The 15,481-nt window shown below is 45.2% G+C and overlaps 1 protein-coding gene across 1 annotated transcript in view; it reads left to right on the top strand.

The window, feature by feature from the left end:
- The window catches only part of CA4 (carbonic anhydrase 4), a 34,358-nt gene extending 19,329 nt beyond the window's left edge, over positions 1 to 15,029 (top strand). Inside the window, exons 2-8 of the mRNA XM_058163857.1 lie at positions 1,807 to 1,860; positions 3,891 to 4,061; positions 8,717 to 8,874; positions 10,347 to 10,436; positions 11,689 to 11,752; positions 12,642 to 12,805; positions 14,520 to 15,029. Coding sequence (XP_058019840.1) covers positions 1,807 to 1,860; positions 3,891 to 4,061; positions 8,717 to 8,874; positions 10,347 to 10,436; positions 11,689 to 11,752; positions 12,642 to 12,805; positions 14,520 to 14,711 — 893 coding nt within the window. The 3' untranslated portion in view covers positions 14,712 to 15,029. The remainder of the gene's footprint in view (positions 1 to 1,806; positions 1,861 to 3,890; positions 4,062 to 8,716; positions 8,875 to 10,346; positions 10,437 to 11,688; positions 11,753 to 12,641; positions 12,806 to 14,519) is intronic.
- The last annotated feature ends 452 nt before the right edge of the window (positions 15,030 to 15,481 follow it).

Raw genomic sequence — 15,481 nt, 5'->3', positions numbered from 1 at the left:
GGTTGGCCACCCGCTATAGTCACTTATTGTGTCGGATACCAGATAATATTCTCCAGGACGTTTTATCTTCTTTCCTCGTTCCTTCCTGGTTTATATATTTGCAAATATCTTTTTAGATATTAACACATTCTTTCTGAGCAAAGTGCCCTACCCCCGCTGTTGTGATTATGGTTAACAGCCACTGGTATTTATTTAAACTTTGCAATTATCTAATCGTGTATTTAAGGAAGCCGGTTTTCAGCTTCCTGTAATAATAGAGGAAAAGCTTGCGATTTGATTGATTTTATGCTATTATATCAGTATTGACTCTCAGCAATCACAAGCGGAGATTGTCTGCAGGAGGGTCTGTCCCCAACCTATTTTTTTTCAGATCTTCCAAAGGTGCCTCCATCACTGCTGAGTCCATCCACCTCACAGCTGGTTATCCTCTTAACGATCTTCAACTTTGCAACTTGCCAGTCTGTTACTTAGAGAAGCCATTTCCTTCCTTCCTTCCTTCCTTCCTTCCTTCCTTCCTTCCTTCCTTCCTTCCTTCCTTCCTTCCTTCTTTCTTTCTTTCTTTCTCTCTCTCTCTCTTTCTTTCCTTCTTTTTCTTTCTTTCTTTCTTTCTTTCTTTCTTTTTTCTTTCCTTCCTTTCTTCCTCCTTCCCTTTTTTCTTTCTCCCTCCCTCCATTCCTTCCTCCTCCTCTCTTTCTTTCTCCCTCCCTCCCTCTTCCTACTTCTTTTTTTCTCCCTCCCTCCCTCCTCCTTCTTCTTTCTTTCTTCCTCCCTTCCTCCTCCTCTTTCTTTCTTTCTTTTCTTTCTCTTTCTTCATTCTTTCTTTCTCTTTTTTTCTTTCTGTTTCTTTTTCTTTCTTTTTGCTTTCCTTCCTTCCTTCCTTCCTCCCTCCCTCCCTCCCTCCTCCTTCTTCTTTCTTTCTTCCTCCTTCCTCCTCCTACTTCTTTCTTTCTTTCTTTCTTTCTTTCTTTCTTTCTTTCTTTCTTTCTTTCTTTCTTTCTCCCTCTTCTTTCTTTCTTTTTCTTCCTTTCTTCCTTTTTTTCTTTCTTCCTCCCTCCCTCCCCCTCCTTCCCTCTCTCCCTCCCTCCTCTTTCAAATATCATTTTACTGCAACAATCATTTAGACCAGGGGTGTCCAAACTTGGTCCCTTTAAGACTTGTGGACTTCAACTCCCAGAGTTTCTCAGCCAGCTTTGCTGGCTGAGGGACTCTGGGAGTTGAAGTCCACAAGTCTTAAAGGGACCAAGTTTGGACACCCCTGATTTAGACAGTCATTTCAGATTCCTTTCCAGTGACTTCTGTTCCACGGTTTTTTATTTTATTTCCAAAGTGAAAATACGCAATGAAGAAAAGAAGAAGAAACAAACTAGCAATGTGAGTTCTCCAATACTGGAAGGTGTTAAGAAGAGGTTGGACTGAAATGTTTGTCTGAAATGGTATAGGGTTTCCTGCTTGAGCAGCGGGTTGGACTAGAAGACCTCCAAGGTCCCTTCCAACTCTGTTATTATGTTATTCTGTCCCGTTATCCTGTTATTTTTTTACTGTTTTTCCCTTGTTCATTTATTCCTCGTTTTATTTCATATTGTATATTTTGTCTGTTTGATGTTTCCTCGGTTAATTATTGCTATTCCATTTTTAATTATGTAGGCCATAGGGTGAATTTTTGCATCCCTAGGAGGGATGATAGAATTATAAATCAATAAATACCTTTTAAAAATATGTGTCTTTTGAAAATGATACCTGTTCTTTGTTATCACTCATGTTAGGAATAATGTGATTAAACCAATGATAGCTGTTTGTCTTTTGCAGAAGGGAAGAACTGGTGTTATGCTTCACAACAGTGTAAAGTGCCAGATTGCAAAGGTAACAGTTCAAAGTACTATAACAGGGGTCTCCAACCTTGGTCCCTTTAAGACTTGTGGACTTCAACTCCCAGAGTTCCTCAGCCAGCTTTGCTGGCTGAGGGACTCTGGGAGTTGAAGTCCACAAGTCTTAAAGGGACCAAGGTTGGAGACCCCTGTACTATAAAACAAGAACCAGGGCAAGGTGTGGGAAAATGCAATTTATTATATTTCCTTTTCTGTAGAGTCACTATTATGGATAGCTATGCAATGCAATGCTGATTGTAACGAACGGTAATGAAAACATTAAATTCTTGGGAGAACTTCTGGGCTGCTTTGCTGCCATTCCAGTCTTGCTCTGAAAGGACCCTCTGATTGCAAAGTTAAATTTCTTTCGTGCTTTTTGCCAATTGCCTGACTATAAGGTGAAAGGTAAAGGAGTCCCTGCAGATTTTACTCTGCTACTGGTTGCCGGCAGTGGTGGGTTTCAAAAATTTCCTACTAAGGAGGAAATGGGGATTTTGCAGTAATCTTCCCCTGGAGTGGGGAGGGAATGGAGATTTTGCAGTATCCTTCCCCTGCCACGCCTGCCAAGCCATGCCCACAGAACCGGTAGTAAAAAAATTTGAATTTCACCACTGTTCCATAGGTTTTAACTTTTTAAGATACCTTTCAAAAGTATGAGCCAGGAGTGTGCGGCAGCAACAAAAAAAGCCAATGCAATCTTACGTTGCATTAAGAGAGGGATACAATCAAGATCACATGAGGTACAAATACCACGCTACAAAGCTTTAGTAAGGCCACACTTAGAGTCCTGCATCCAGTTTTGGTCACCATACTATAGAAAAAGATGTTGAGACTCTAGAAAGAGTGCTGTTGTGTCTTGTCCGCTCTCACCGCAGCCGGGGTCTGCTTATCTGCTCCCGAACACGGAGGAATGTATGCCTCCCGGCCCCAGTTCTGGCTCCATGCCCAGACAAGCTGCAGAGGAGGGGGCACCTCCCGGTCCCAGCCCTGGCTCCATGCCCAGGCAGGCTGCAGAGGAGGGAGCATCCCCCGGCCCCAGCCCTGGCTCCATGCCCAGGCAAACGGAGCAGCTAGACCCCTCCCCCTCATCCACAGCATGTGAGCCTGAGGAAAGTTTACTTCCAACAACAGCTGATTGGAGTGACCCTCGCATCAGAAGATTGGATAGGCGGAGGCAACAGAAGGAAGGGAGGGGCAGGCCTTAATGAGTGCTGAGTCATGGAGCCACACCCCATGGCCTATATAAAGGATCTGCTTTCTGGCAGTCTCTGAGTCAGGCAAAGTCTAACTTATCTTGCTGAAGTCACTTACTGGTCTCCTGCCTGCTCTGAGGACTTTGCTAGGACTTTGGGCAGAGCTGCAGAGGCAAGCCTGATTCGGATTTCCCTGACCCGGCCGTCAGCGGAGGAGTGGGACATGACAAGTGCTGAGAAGAGCGACCAGGATGATGAGGGGACTGGAGGCTAAAACATATGATGAACAGTTGCAGGAACTGGGCATGGCTAGTCTAGTGAAGAGAAGGACCAGGGGAGACATGATAGCAGTCTTCCAATATTTGAGGGGCTGCCACAGAGAGGAGGGGGTCAAACTATTTTTCAAAGCACCTGAAGGCCGGACAAGGAATAATGGATGAAAACTGAACAAGGAGAGATTCAACCTGGAAATAAGGAGGAATTTTCTGACAGTGATCAACAATCAACCAGTGGAACAGAAATTGCCTTCAGAAGTTGTGGGAGCTTCATCACTGGAGGCTTTCAAGAAGAGACTGGAGGGCCATCTGTCAGAAAGGGTATAGGGTCCCCTGCTTGGGCGGCGGGTTGGACTAGAAGACCTCCAAGGTCCCTTTCAACTCTGTTATTCAGTTTTCCCACTGCCTTCCTTTAGGGTGTTTTAGACTTCTTCCATCTTATAGCCCAGGAAGTCCTAAAGACTTCAACTTTGTAAACCATAGTTTGCAGAAATCATGGTTATATGATCCAATTTTTGTCCTATTCAAAAACCTTTTTTCTCCTCTCCTTTCTGCAGAACCTCGCCTATGGGCGAAGCTGTATTCAGAATGTGGAAGCAACAAACAATCTCCAGTTAATATTCTCACCCGTCAGGTAAAATACAACGACTCTCTGAAAGCGTTTAAGTTTATAAACTACGACGTCAAATCCGACCGCAAATGGAGCATGGAAAACAACGGACACACAGGTGAGAAGCAGGAATACCTCATACAAGTCATATAGGTATTCCTCACAGTGGGAGAATATGTGGACAAAAATGTCTAAAATGTACGCTAAATTATAACTTAAAAGAAAAATTTTATAATAGGATGTATCGTTGGTATTTAACACCAGATAAGTCAGCTGTCGTGTCCCACTCGCCCTCCGACGGCCGGGTCTGGGAAGTCCGTATCAAGCATGGCCACGAAGCCTCTGCAGCTTTGCCAAATTCCTGTCAGAGTTCTCAGGGCAGGCAGGAATCCAAGGTGTGACTTCAGCAACCCAGATGAGACTTTGCTTGACTCAAATTGCTTGACTCAAGCTGGTCTTTTATATAGGCCATGGGGTGTGGTTCCATGACTCAGCACTTATCCAGGCTTGCCCCTCCCTTCCTTTTGCTGATGTCGCCTCCCCATTCTCCGGAAGTGGGGATCCGTCCACTGTGACCTTCCGTTCTCCTGATCTGCTGCCGGCAATTCTAGCACGTGGCTGGCTTCGTGCTCACACGCTGTAGAAGGGAGGTTTGTTTGCTCATTCCTGACATTCTGTCCGGGCATGGTGCCAGGGCTGGGGGCTGGAGGCATGCCAGGCCGTTCCTCTTCATTATCAGACTCTGACTCAGATAGCAGGAGATGGGAGGGGCCCGGCTGCGGAGAGGAGGGCGGGCGAGTCACAACATCAGCGGTGTCACATTCAAATCCGACCGCAAATGGCGGGGCTGGGATGGGCTTGGCTAACTCGACATCACTCATGTCAGGGGCACCTGTGGTGCAGCGGTGAAAACCTCTGAAGTCTGCTACCAGTTCTTTGAGTCTGTTACTGAGCGTGTGCCCGTGCAGAGCTAAAAAAGGAACATTTTGAAGCCTTCCGAGTCTGCAAAGGTAAGTAGAAGAGCGAGGGGAGGGGAATCCACTGTGCCACGCAATTTAGATTAGCTAGAAAGCAGGAAATCCGACAATTCTAGCTAATATAAATTGCACGTCACAGCTGATTGTCGCCCAACTGATTGTCGGAAATACCGGTTCGCCTGAAATGGTATCATTTTTTTACTACCAGTTCGCTCGAACCGGTCTGAACCAGTAGCATTTCACACCTGCTGTGGTGGCCCGAGGTCTCTGCCAGAGAAAATGGGCTCCCGAGCTCCATTTTTGGCTGCGATGGCCTCCTGCAACCCTTTGCCAACGAGGCAGAGGCACTGCAAGCCAGTCCTTCGCTGTTTTCAGCGTGGCCTCGTGGGCCAGATCTAAGCACCCCGTGGGCCGAATGTGTCCCCTGGGCCTTGACTTTGACACCCCTGAGATAAATTGTCCGGAATGTATTTCAAATGACTGTTGGAAATGCAAATGTAAAGAAGGGACTTTTTAATCATTTATGGTGGACATGTGACAAAGCAAAGAAATATTGGAGTAGGAATCATATTCTAATACAGAAGATTCTTAAGGCGAATATAAAGATAAAACCAGAAACTTTTCTTTTGGGTTTAATGGTCCCTGCCCTTTCCTCTGTTTAGGATTAGGGAGACATAGCTGGAAATCTGGTAAGATGGCAAGAGGAACCCTGTCTTGCTTCACTCGCCCCCAAATAATAAGACCTCCCTGAACATAAGGCCAAGCGCTTATTTCGCAGTTCAAAAAATATAAGACAGGGTCTTATTTTGGGGGAAACACGATATGGTGAAGGCAGCGAGATTACTTTATGGACAAAAATGGAAGGACTCTTCGATTCGTACAATGGATGAATAGTTGCAAAAGTTAGCAGAGAGAGCCAAATAGCTCCTCTGATCAAAGAAAAAAATATAAATACTTTTGTTTCCACTTGGAAACCGCTTCTGGACTTTCTGCTTGAGGAGGAAAAAAAAAAAAATGAAACTGATTTTGGGTTTTACCGATATGATAGGTTGGTGGTTGTAGAAATGGCTCGTTTATATTATTATGTAAAACTAAAAAAGTTAAGGTTGGATGCTATTCTCTTATTCTACTGCACCAAAGGGAGTTCGAACCCAATGCCATTTTTTTTTCCTTTTTTCCCGCCTTTTCCACACTTTTCCCTTCCCTTTTCCCTCCCCTCTTTTTCCTGTTATTTTCTTTTGTATTTTTGCATTTTATAACTTACGAAACATGTGAACAAATACAGAAAGTCCTCAACTTGCAACGGTTTGTTTACTGACTGTTCAAAGCTACGACGGCACTGGAAAATGAGACTTATAACTGTTTTTCACTCAACCATTGCATCACTCCCCATGGTCACAGGAGACTTGGCAACTGGCATGTACTTACGACGGTTGCAGTGTCCCAGGGTCACATGATCACCTTTAATAATATAATAATAAGAATATCAGAGTTGGAAGGGACCTTGGAGGTCTTCTAGTCCAACCCCCTGCCCAGGCAGGAAACCCTACACCATTTCAGACAAATGGCTATCCAACATTTTCTTAAAAACTTCCAGTGTTGGAGCATTCACAACTTCTGGAGGCAAGTCGTTCCACTGATTAATTGTTCTAACTGTCAGGAAATTTCTCCTTAGTTCTAAGTTGCTTCTCTCCTTGATTAGTTTTTTGATTACTTTTTTGATCTTCTGACAAGCAAAATCAACGGGGAAGCCAGATTCATTTAACAACCATGTTTACTTAACTGCAATGATTCACTCCACAACTGTGGCAAGAAAGGTCATAAAACGGGGCAAAACTCCCTTAACCACTGTCTTTTTTAATTTTTTTTATTTTTTTTAATTTACATTTATATCCCGCCCTTCTCCGAAGACTCAGGGCGGCTTACAGTGTGTAAGGCAATAGTCTCATTCTATTTGTATATTTACAAAGTCAACTTATTGCCCCCCCAACAATCTGGGTCCTCATTTTACCTACCTTATAAAGGATGGAAGGCTGAGTCAACCTTGGGCCTGGTGGGACTAGAACCTGCAGTAATTGCAGGCAGCTGTGTTTTAATAACAGGCTTCTTATAGCCTGAGCCACACCGCGGCCCGTGGTCTTGTTTAGCAACGGAAATGTTGGGCTCAATTGCGGCCGTACGTCGAGGACTATCTGTAGTCCTTGATTTGGGACCATATGTTGCTGAGCTAAAGCGGTTGTTAAGTGAATCGTGCCCAATATTACACATTTTTTCCCCCAAGGTTGTTAAATGAATCTGCAGTTGTTTAGTGAATCCGGCAGGCATTAAGCAATACAGCTGGCCCGATTGACTTTGCTCGCGGCTGCTGGTTTTCAGCAAAACGGTCGTAAAATGTGATCATGTGACCCCCTGCAAATAGCTGTAAGTGTGTCGTTGTAATTTTGAGCGGTCGTTAAATGAATGGTTGTAAGTCGAGGACTACCAGAATGCGGCTGCGCGGGTGATAGAAGGAGCCCCTCGTGGCTCCCGGGTGACACCTATCCTGCGCAGACTGCACTGGCTACCTGTGGCCTTCCGGGTGCGCTTCAAGGTTTTGGTGACCACCTTCAAAGCGCTCCATGGCATAGGGCCGGGCTATTTACGGGACCGCCTACTGCTACCGAATACCTCTCACCGACCCGTGCACTCTCACAGAGAGAGACTCCTCAGGGTGCCGTCAGCTAGGCAGTGTCGTCTGGCGACACCCAGGGGAAGGGCCTTCTCTGTGGGGGCTCCCACCCTCTGGAACGAGCTCACCCCAGGACTCCGTCAACTTCCGGACCTTAGAACCTTCCGTCGTGAACTTAAAACACACTTATTCAGGTGCGCAGGACTGGATTAGATTTTTTAACTTTTAACTTTTAACTTTTAAATTTTATACTGATTTTAATTGGTTTTATTATTTTTAGTTCAATTGGCCGGCTAAATATTTCATTTTAAAATTTATTTTAAATTCATTGTCTATCTATGTATTTTAATATGGCTGTACACCGCCCTGAGTCCTTCGGGAGAAGGGCGGTCTAGAAATTTGATTAATAAATAAATAAATAAATACCTGTATTCCATTTGGGCTTTTAAATGTCCTGCATCTCCTGGTGTGTTCAGCAGACTAAAAGGACAGGTTGTAAATTTCTGGCTTAAATTTTATGGATTTTATAGTTTTTATTATTAATTTTAAATGGGGTTTTAGTTTCTATATATTCTAAATTTTTAGGCAAATTATAATAAGTTTTTTAATCTTGCATTTTATATAATATTGTCTTGTCTGTTTTTATTTGCCTGTACACCGCCCTGAGTCCTTCGGGAGAAGGGCGGTATAGAAATCAAATAAATAAATAAATAAATAAAATAAAATAAAGCAAGTCTAAAATGAGCCAGGAAGTAATAAAAAAAGCGATTTTTCCCATTTTTCACACTGACGTCCGTTGCAGTATTCCCGTGGTCGCCTGATCCAAATTGAGCTGCTTGGGAACTGACTCACATTTATGACGGTCGCGGTGTCTCGGGGGGGGGGTGTCACGCAATCCCCTTTTGCGACCTCCTGACAAAGTCAATGGGGAAGCCCGATTCACTTAACAACCCGTGTTCCTAACTTGACCGCTGCATTGATTCACTTAACAACGGTGGCAAAGAAAGGTCCTAAAATCCCCACTGACCCAACGTTTCGCTTAGCAACAAAAAAATCAGGGGCTCAATTTTTGTGGTCGTAAATCGAGGACTATGCTGCACTGAACCCATTTTTTTTTTTTTTTGGCAGTTGTCGTCCAGCTGGATCAGTCAGCGAAGGTGGAGCATGGGGGTCTGAACGGGAGATACAAGGCGGCGCAGTTTCATTTCCACTGGGGAAGCGAGATGGGGAAGACGCAGAGTCCTGGATCCGAACACAGCATTGATGGAGAGAGGTACCCCATGGAGGTAAAAGCCCCCAGGAACATTCATCTCCAAACTCTGGCATCAGGAAACATTTTACATATGTTGTTGTTGTTGTTGTTAGTTGCGAAGTCGTGTCCGACCCATCGCGACCCCATGGACCACGTTCCTCCAGACCTTCCTGTCCTCTACCATCCTCTGGAGTCCATTTAATCTCACGCCGACTGCTTCAGTGACTCCATCCAGCCACCTCGTTCTCTGTCGTCCCCTTCTTCTTTTGCCCTGAATCTTTCCCAGCATTAGGCTCTTCTCCAGGGAGTCCTTCCTTCTCATTAGGTGGCCAAAGGATTTGAGTTTCCTCTTCAGGATCTGGCCTTCTAAAGAGCAGTCAGGGTTGATCTCCTGTAGGATGGATCGATTGGATCGCCTTGCAGTCCAAGGGACTCGCAGAAGTCTTCTCCAGCACCAGAGTTCAAAGGCCTCCATTCTTTGGCACTCAGCCTTTCTTATGGTCCAACCTTCACAGCCATACATTGCAACTGGCAAAACCATAGCTTTGACTATACACACTTTTGTTGGCAGGGTGATGTCTCTGCTTTTTAGTACGCTGTCTAGATTTGCCATAGCTTTCCTCCCCAGGAGCAAGCGCCTTTTAATTTCTGGCCTTCTAAAGAGCAGTCAGGATTGATCGCCTCTAGGACTGAGTGGGGAGGTTGCAGGAAAGGTTGCAGAACCTGGGCATGGCTGGTCTACTGGAGAGAAGGACCTGACAGAGTCTGCAACATACTTTCCCTGCCTGATCAGATGGGACTGGCTGATGGAATGGAACCACAAAGGTTCCATAGCTGGGGTGAAATCCAGCAGGCTCTGACAGGTTCTGGAGAAATTTCCGGTTGCGGAAATTTTGAGTAGTTCGGCAAATACCACCTCTGGGTGGTCCCAGAGTTCGGTGGGAATGGAGATTTTGCAGTATCCTTCCCCCAGGAGTAGGGAGGGAATAGGGATTTTGCAGTATCCTTCCCCTGCCACGCCCACCAAGCCACACCCACAGAACCGATGGTAAAAAAAAATGAATTTCACCACTGAAACAACCTCAGAGAGCATCAAGGACCCCACAGTCTGTTTCCTTCTCCTCCTCCTCCTCTTCCTCCTCCCCCCACACACCCCATTCCCTTCTAAGCACTGATGACATTATCTAGCTGGGTAATGAAACGTCTCCAAGAAAATAACCAAGCTTAGATAGCACCGAGGTCCCGCATGTCAACCCTGATCTACAAATATTCTCTTTCATTATTCAAAGTGTTATTTTTAACCCACTGTGACTTGAGTAACAAAGGGTCTTGAGCAGTGGTGGGATTCAGCCAGTTCGCACCATTTCGGGAGAACCGGTTGTTAACTTTCTGAGCAGTTTGGCAAACTGGTTGTTGGAAGAAATCATTAGGGCAGAGAACCGGTTGTTAAATTACTTGAATCCCACCACTGGTCTTGAGTCAATCCAACCTGTGACTTTCTTTCAGCTTCACATCGTCCACATTAAGGAGGAATTTAGCAGCACAGCATCAGCGATCAAAGGAAAAGGCGTAGCGGTGCTGGGATTTTTTATAAAGGTATGGAATAGATTTGAATTCCATTCTAATTTTAAGTTACAATGGTTAATAAATTACTGGTTTTACTGAGCCATCCTCCTATATAGAGCAGGCTGCATTTAAATTATTGTGGCCAGACCTCTTCAGAGACACCTCTGGTGGGTGAGATACCCCCTCCTCACCTCTGAAAGCCCCTGTTTTCCTTAACTTTCTCCTCCCAGAGCCTCTTGTGGCTCAACAGGCTAATGCAGTCTGTTATTAACACAGCTGCCTGCAATTACTATTACTGCAGGTTGAGTCCCACCAGGCCCAAGGTTGACTCAGCCTTCCATCCTTTATAAGGTAGGTAAAATGAGGACCCAGATTGTTGGGAGGGCAATAAGTTGACTTTGTAAATATACAAATAGAATGAGACTATTGACTTACACACTGTAAGCCGTCCTGAGTCTTCGGAGAAGGGCGGGATATAAATTCAAATAAATAAATAAAAGTTCCTCAACCTTTGGCAATGTTCAGCTATAAAAACTTCAACTCCCAGAATTCTTCAGCCAGCTAAGGAATTCTGGGAGTTGAAGTCCACACAGCTCAAAGGTTGCCCAAGTTTGAAACACTTTTCTTTCTCCTGGGGCAACAAAATTCTTCAGCTCCTGTTTCCAGCCATGTTTAACAGCTATTTTTCGCTGTGTTCTCTCGAAGGAGGGGAAAAAGAACAACGGGACATAGAAAGGCGGAGGGAGGGAGGAAAGAAGGAAGAGAGAGGGAGGGGAGGGGAGGGGGAGGGAGGGAAGGAGGAAGGAAGGAAAGAAGAAAGAAAGAAAGACAGGGTGTCCAATTTTTTTAAATTGGACACCCTTTTTTTTTGTACTTGCTTTAAACAGCAACTGGCAATAGAACTTAGACTTATATACCGCTTCACAGTGCTTTCCAGCTCTCTCTAAGCAGTTTACAGAATCAGCATCTTGCCCCCAACAATCTGGGTCCTCATTTTACCCACCTCGGAAGGATGGAAGGCTGAGTCAACCTTGAGCCACTCAGGATCGAACTCCTAGCAGTGGGCAGAGTTTGCCTACAATAGCAATAGCACTTACTTATATACTGCTTCACAGTGCTTTCCAGCCTTCTCTAAGCAGTTTACAGAGTCAGCCTCTTGCCCCTCAACAATCTGAGTCCTCATTTTACCCACCTCGGAAGGATGGAAGGCTGAGTCAACCTTGAGCCATCAGGATCAGAAATGTCCCAGGTTTAATTCTTAAGACGTTTTGCTCTGTTACAGGCTGGCAAAAAGAACACAAAGTATGAACCGCTCATTTCAAATTTAGAAGAGATTGGGGCTGCAGGTAAGGATGCAGAGGCCTAATGCAAATGTGAATTTAATTCCATTTAATCCCTTGATTTAATTCATTGGATTTTAGAGGCTCTAAATGAGATTCTGAACAGCTTACAATTAAAACTTCTTTTGTTAAACAAGACAGTTAAGTGAGTTATGCCCCATTTTATGACCTTTCTTGTCACAGACCTTTCTTTCACAGTTGTGAAGTGAATCACTGCCAGTTGTTAAATTAGTTCCCCATTGACTTTGCTTGTCAGAAGATTACAGGTGATATTACCCCGTCATAAATATGAGTCAGTTGCCAAGCATCTGAATTTTGATCATATGACCATGGGGATGTAGTAATGGTTGCAAGTGCAAAAAAATGGTCATGTCATCTTTCTCAACGCTGTTATGACTTCAAACGGTTCACCAAACAAAATGTTGTAAGTGACGGATTACCTGTAACTCATACAATATCTGAGATACAAATAATTCTCTCCATTTGGCATTTGGTTTGAGCTCCAAGCTTGGCAATTTGGTTGCAAACGTTTCATCGCCATTCGAGGATACATCGTCCGGGTGTTTTGAGTTGTGCTCGTCGGTCAGAACACAGGTTCTTTAAGTACCTTTGTATGAGATGCAAGTTAGTCTGAATGTCAACAGCCGGCCCATCAAACAGTCTGAAATCAGACCTTGACTCAGAAATATCTGAACCAACAACATTCAGACTAGTTTGCATCTCATAAAAAGACGAGCACAACTCAAAACACACGGACGATGTCTCCTCGAATGGTGATGAAATGTTTGCAACCAAATTGCTAAACTCAGAGCTCATTGCAACAGCCTAACTACCAACCCAAGCTACAGTACTAACATATTCAAACACATTTCAATTCTGTCTGTCATTTATACAGGGCAAAAAGTAGAGATTCCAGCTTTGGCCCTGGAATCCCTGATCCCGGACAAGAAGGATCTCACCAGCTTCTATCGCTACACTGGCTCTCTGACCACCCCTGCCTGCAGTGAGGAGGTGGTCTGGACCTTGTTTGAGAAACCCATTGAACTTGAGTGGGAGCAGGTAGGAGACACGGGCTAAAAAAGACGTGGGGGAAGGGGGTGTTGTCTCTCAACGTGTTAAAAAAGGGTCAAACAAAACAATGGGGTGCAGCTATGTGTGGGGCCCTGGTTCAGTGGTGGGTTTCAAATTTTTTTACCACTGGTTTTGTGGGAGTGGCTTGGTGGGCGTGGCAGGGGAAGGATAGTGTAAAATCTCAATTCCCACCCCACTCCCAAATGAAGGATACTGTAAAATCTTCATTCCCTCCCCACTCCAGGGGAACGATACTGTAAAATCTCCATTCCCACCCCACTCCAGGTGAGGGATACTGTAAAATTTCCATTCCCACCCCACTCCAGGGGAAGGATACTGTAAAATCTCCATTTCCTCCCGATCAGCTGGGACTCGGGAGGCAGAGAATAGATGGGGATGGGGCCAGTCAGAATTTTTACTACCGGTTCTCCGAACTACTCAAAATTTCTGCTACCGGTTCTCCAGAACCGGTCAGAACCTGCGGAAACCCACCTCTGCCCTGGTTGCTTTGTTGCATCATAAGTTCTGCCTCTTTTTGCATTTGCTTGTGTTAGCACAATGTGTGCGCAAATGAGGTCGGCTCTGCTATGTAGGATCCCGATGGGGCAATGCTGTTTAAGTGTCTGTTTGTCCTTCCTATGGATATCACGGTCTCGGGTTTTCAGTTGTGGGTTAATTTTTGTTAGTAGGTTCTTTTTACTTTTATGTTTTGGATAATGGTGTTGGTTTTGAAATGTTGTTAACCTCCATGAACATTGGCAGAGAACAGGAAGGAAGAGGAAGGAATGTGTATGTATGTGTGGAAGAGAGATAGATAATGGGGAAGGGAGGGAGGGGAAAGGAAAGGAGGAGGGAGGGAAGAGGAAGAAAGGAGGGAAGAAGGGAAGAAGGAAGAGAGAGAGGGAGGAATGAAAGAGGAAGGAAGGAGAACAGAAATAGAGGAAGGAAGGAGGGGAGGGAGGGAGAAGGGAGGGGAGGAAGGAAGGAAGGAAGGAAGAAGGGAGAGAGAGAGGAATGAAAGGGGAAGGAGGGAGAAAAGAAAGATGAAGGAAGGAGGGGAGGGAAGGAGGAGGAAGGAAGAAGAAGGAGAGAAGGAGGAATGAAAGAGGAAGGAGGGAGAAAGGAAATAGATGAAGGAAGGAGGAAGAAAGGAGGAAGGAGGAAGAAAGAAGAAGGGAGAGAAGGAGGAATGAAAGAGGAAGGAGGGAGAAAGGAAATAGAGGAAGGAAGAAGGGTGGGGGGAGAGGAAGAGGAGGAGGGAAGGAGGAAGGGTGGGAGGAAGAGAAGGAGGAATGAAAGAGGAAGGATGGAGAAAGGAAAGAGAGGAACGAAGGAGGGGGAGGGGGAGGGGAATGACGAGGAAGGAAGAAGGGAGGGAGAGAAGGAGGAATGAAAGAGGAAGGAGGGAGAAAGGAAAGAGAGGAAGGAAGAAGGGAGGGATAGAAGGAGGAATGAAAGAGGAAGGAGGGAGAAAGGAAAGAGAGGAAGGAAGGAGGGGGAGGGAAGGAGGAAGAAAGACAGGAGGGAGAGAGGGAGGAATGAAAGTGGAAGGAGGGAGAAAGTAAATAGAGGAAGGAGGGAGGAAGGAGGGAGGAAGGAAGGCATATTAATAGTTTGGCATCTTATTACTCAGTCAGCCGAAGCTTCTACATTGACTTGGAAAGATAGAAAATTAACACTTGTCTGTCTTATTGGTTCATAGATTGAAGAGTTCTGGAAAAAGGTGTATTTCGACAGCGGGAAGACACTTCCGATGGTGGACAATTTTCGACCAGTTCAGCCTCTGGGTGCCCGAACTGTCGAAAAATCAAACTCAAACCTCCTCCTGCCTCCGCGGAACCTGCTCTTACTGGTCCCAACCGCAGCGGTCCTGGCCTCGGCTTGGATCTCCTGAAGCATCGGCTCTGGAACATTTGAGCAATTCGCATCGCACAGCCACAATCTGGGATCTCTTTCGTAGGATGGCCGGGATTTCATAGCAGAAAAAGATTCTCCTGCGTTAAATTGATCCAATGTACCATGCATGAATTACTCTCGTGCAAAAATCGTCCCGTGGAAATGATGCATGCGTCGTCACCGAAATTTTAAGCGACCGAACCTAGAATATTATTCTCACCCTGTTCCCACTTCCAGTTATAAATCTCTGTTGTTGTAGAAAGTCAATTTCTCCTTCTTTCTCTTTTCTTCCTTCGCCATCTGTTCCTCCTCCTTCTTCCTCTTCCTCTCCTTCCCTCCTTCCTCTTCTCCTCCTTCTCCACATTTTCTTCTTCTTCTCTCTCTCTTTTCCCCCTTCTCCTTCCTTCCTCCTCTTCCTTCTCCTTCTTCTCCTTCTCCTTCTTCATATTTTTTCCTTCTCTGTCTTCTCCCCTTCTTAATCTTTTCCTCCTTCTCCTTCCCTCCTTCCCTTCTTCCCTCCTTCCTCTTCTCCTCCTTCTCCACATTTTCTTCTTCTTCTCTTTCTCTTTTCCCCCTTCTCCTTCCTTCCTCCTCTTCCTTCTCCTTCTTCTTCTCCTTCATAATTTTTCCTTCTCTGTCTTTTCCCCTTCTCAATCTTTTCCTCCTTCTCCTTCCCTTCTTCCCTCCTTCCTCTTCTCCTCCTTCTCCACATTTTCTTCTTCTTCTCTCTCTCTTTTCCCCCTTCTCAATCTTTTCCTCCTTCTCCTT

Source organism: Ahaetulla prasina, chromosome 1, assembly GCF_028640845.1.
Source record: "Ahaetulla prasina isolate Xishuangbanna chromosome 1, ASM2864084v1, whole genome shotgun sequence".
NCBI classification, from domain to species: Eukaryota; Metazoa; Chordata; class Lepidosauria; order Squamata; family Colubridae; genus Ahaetulla; species Ahaetulla prasina.
Note: the sequence above shows the minus strand (reverse complement) of the source record. Positions and strands in the feature narration are given on the sequence as shown.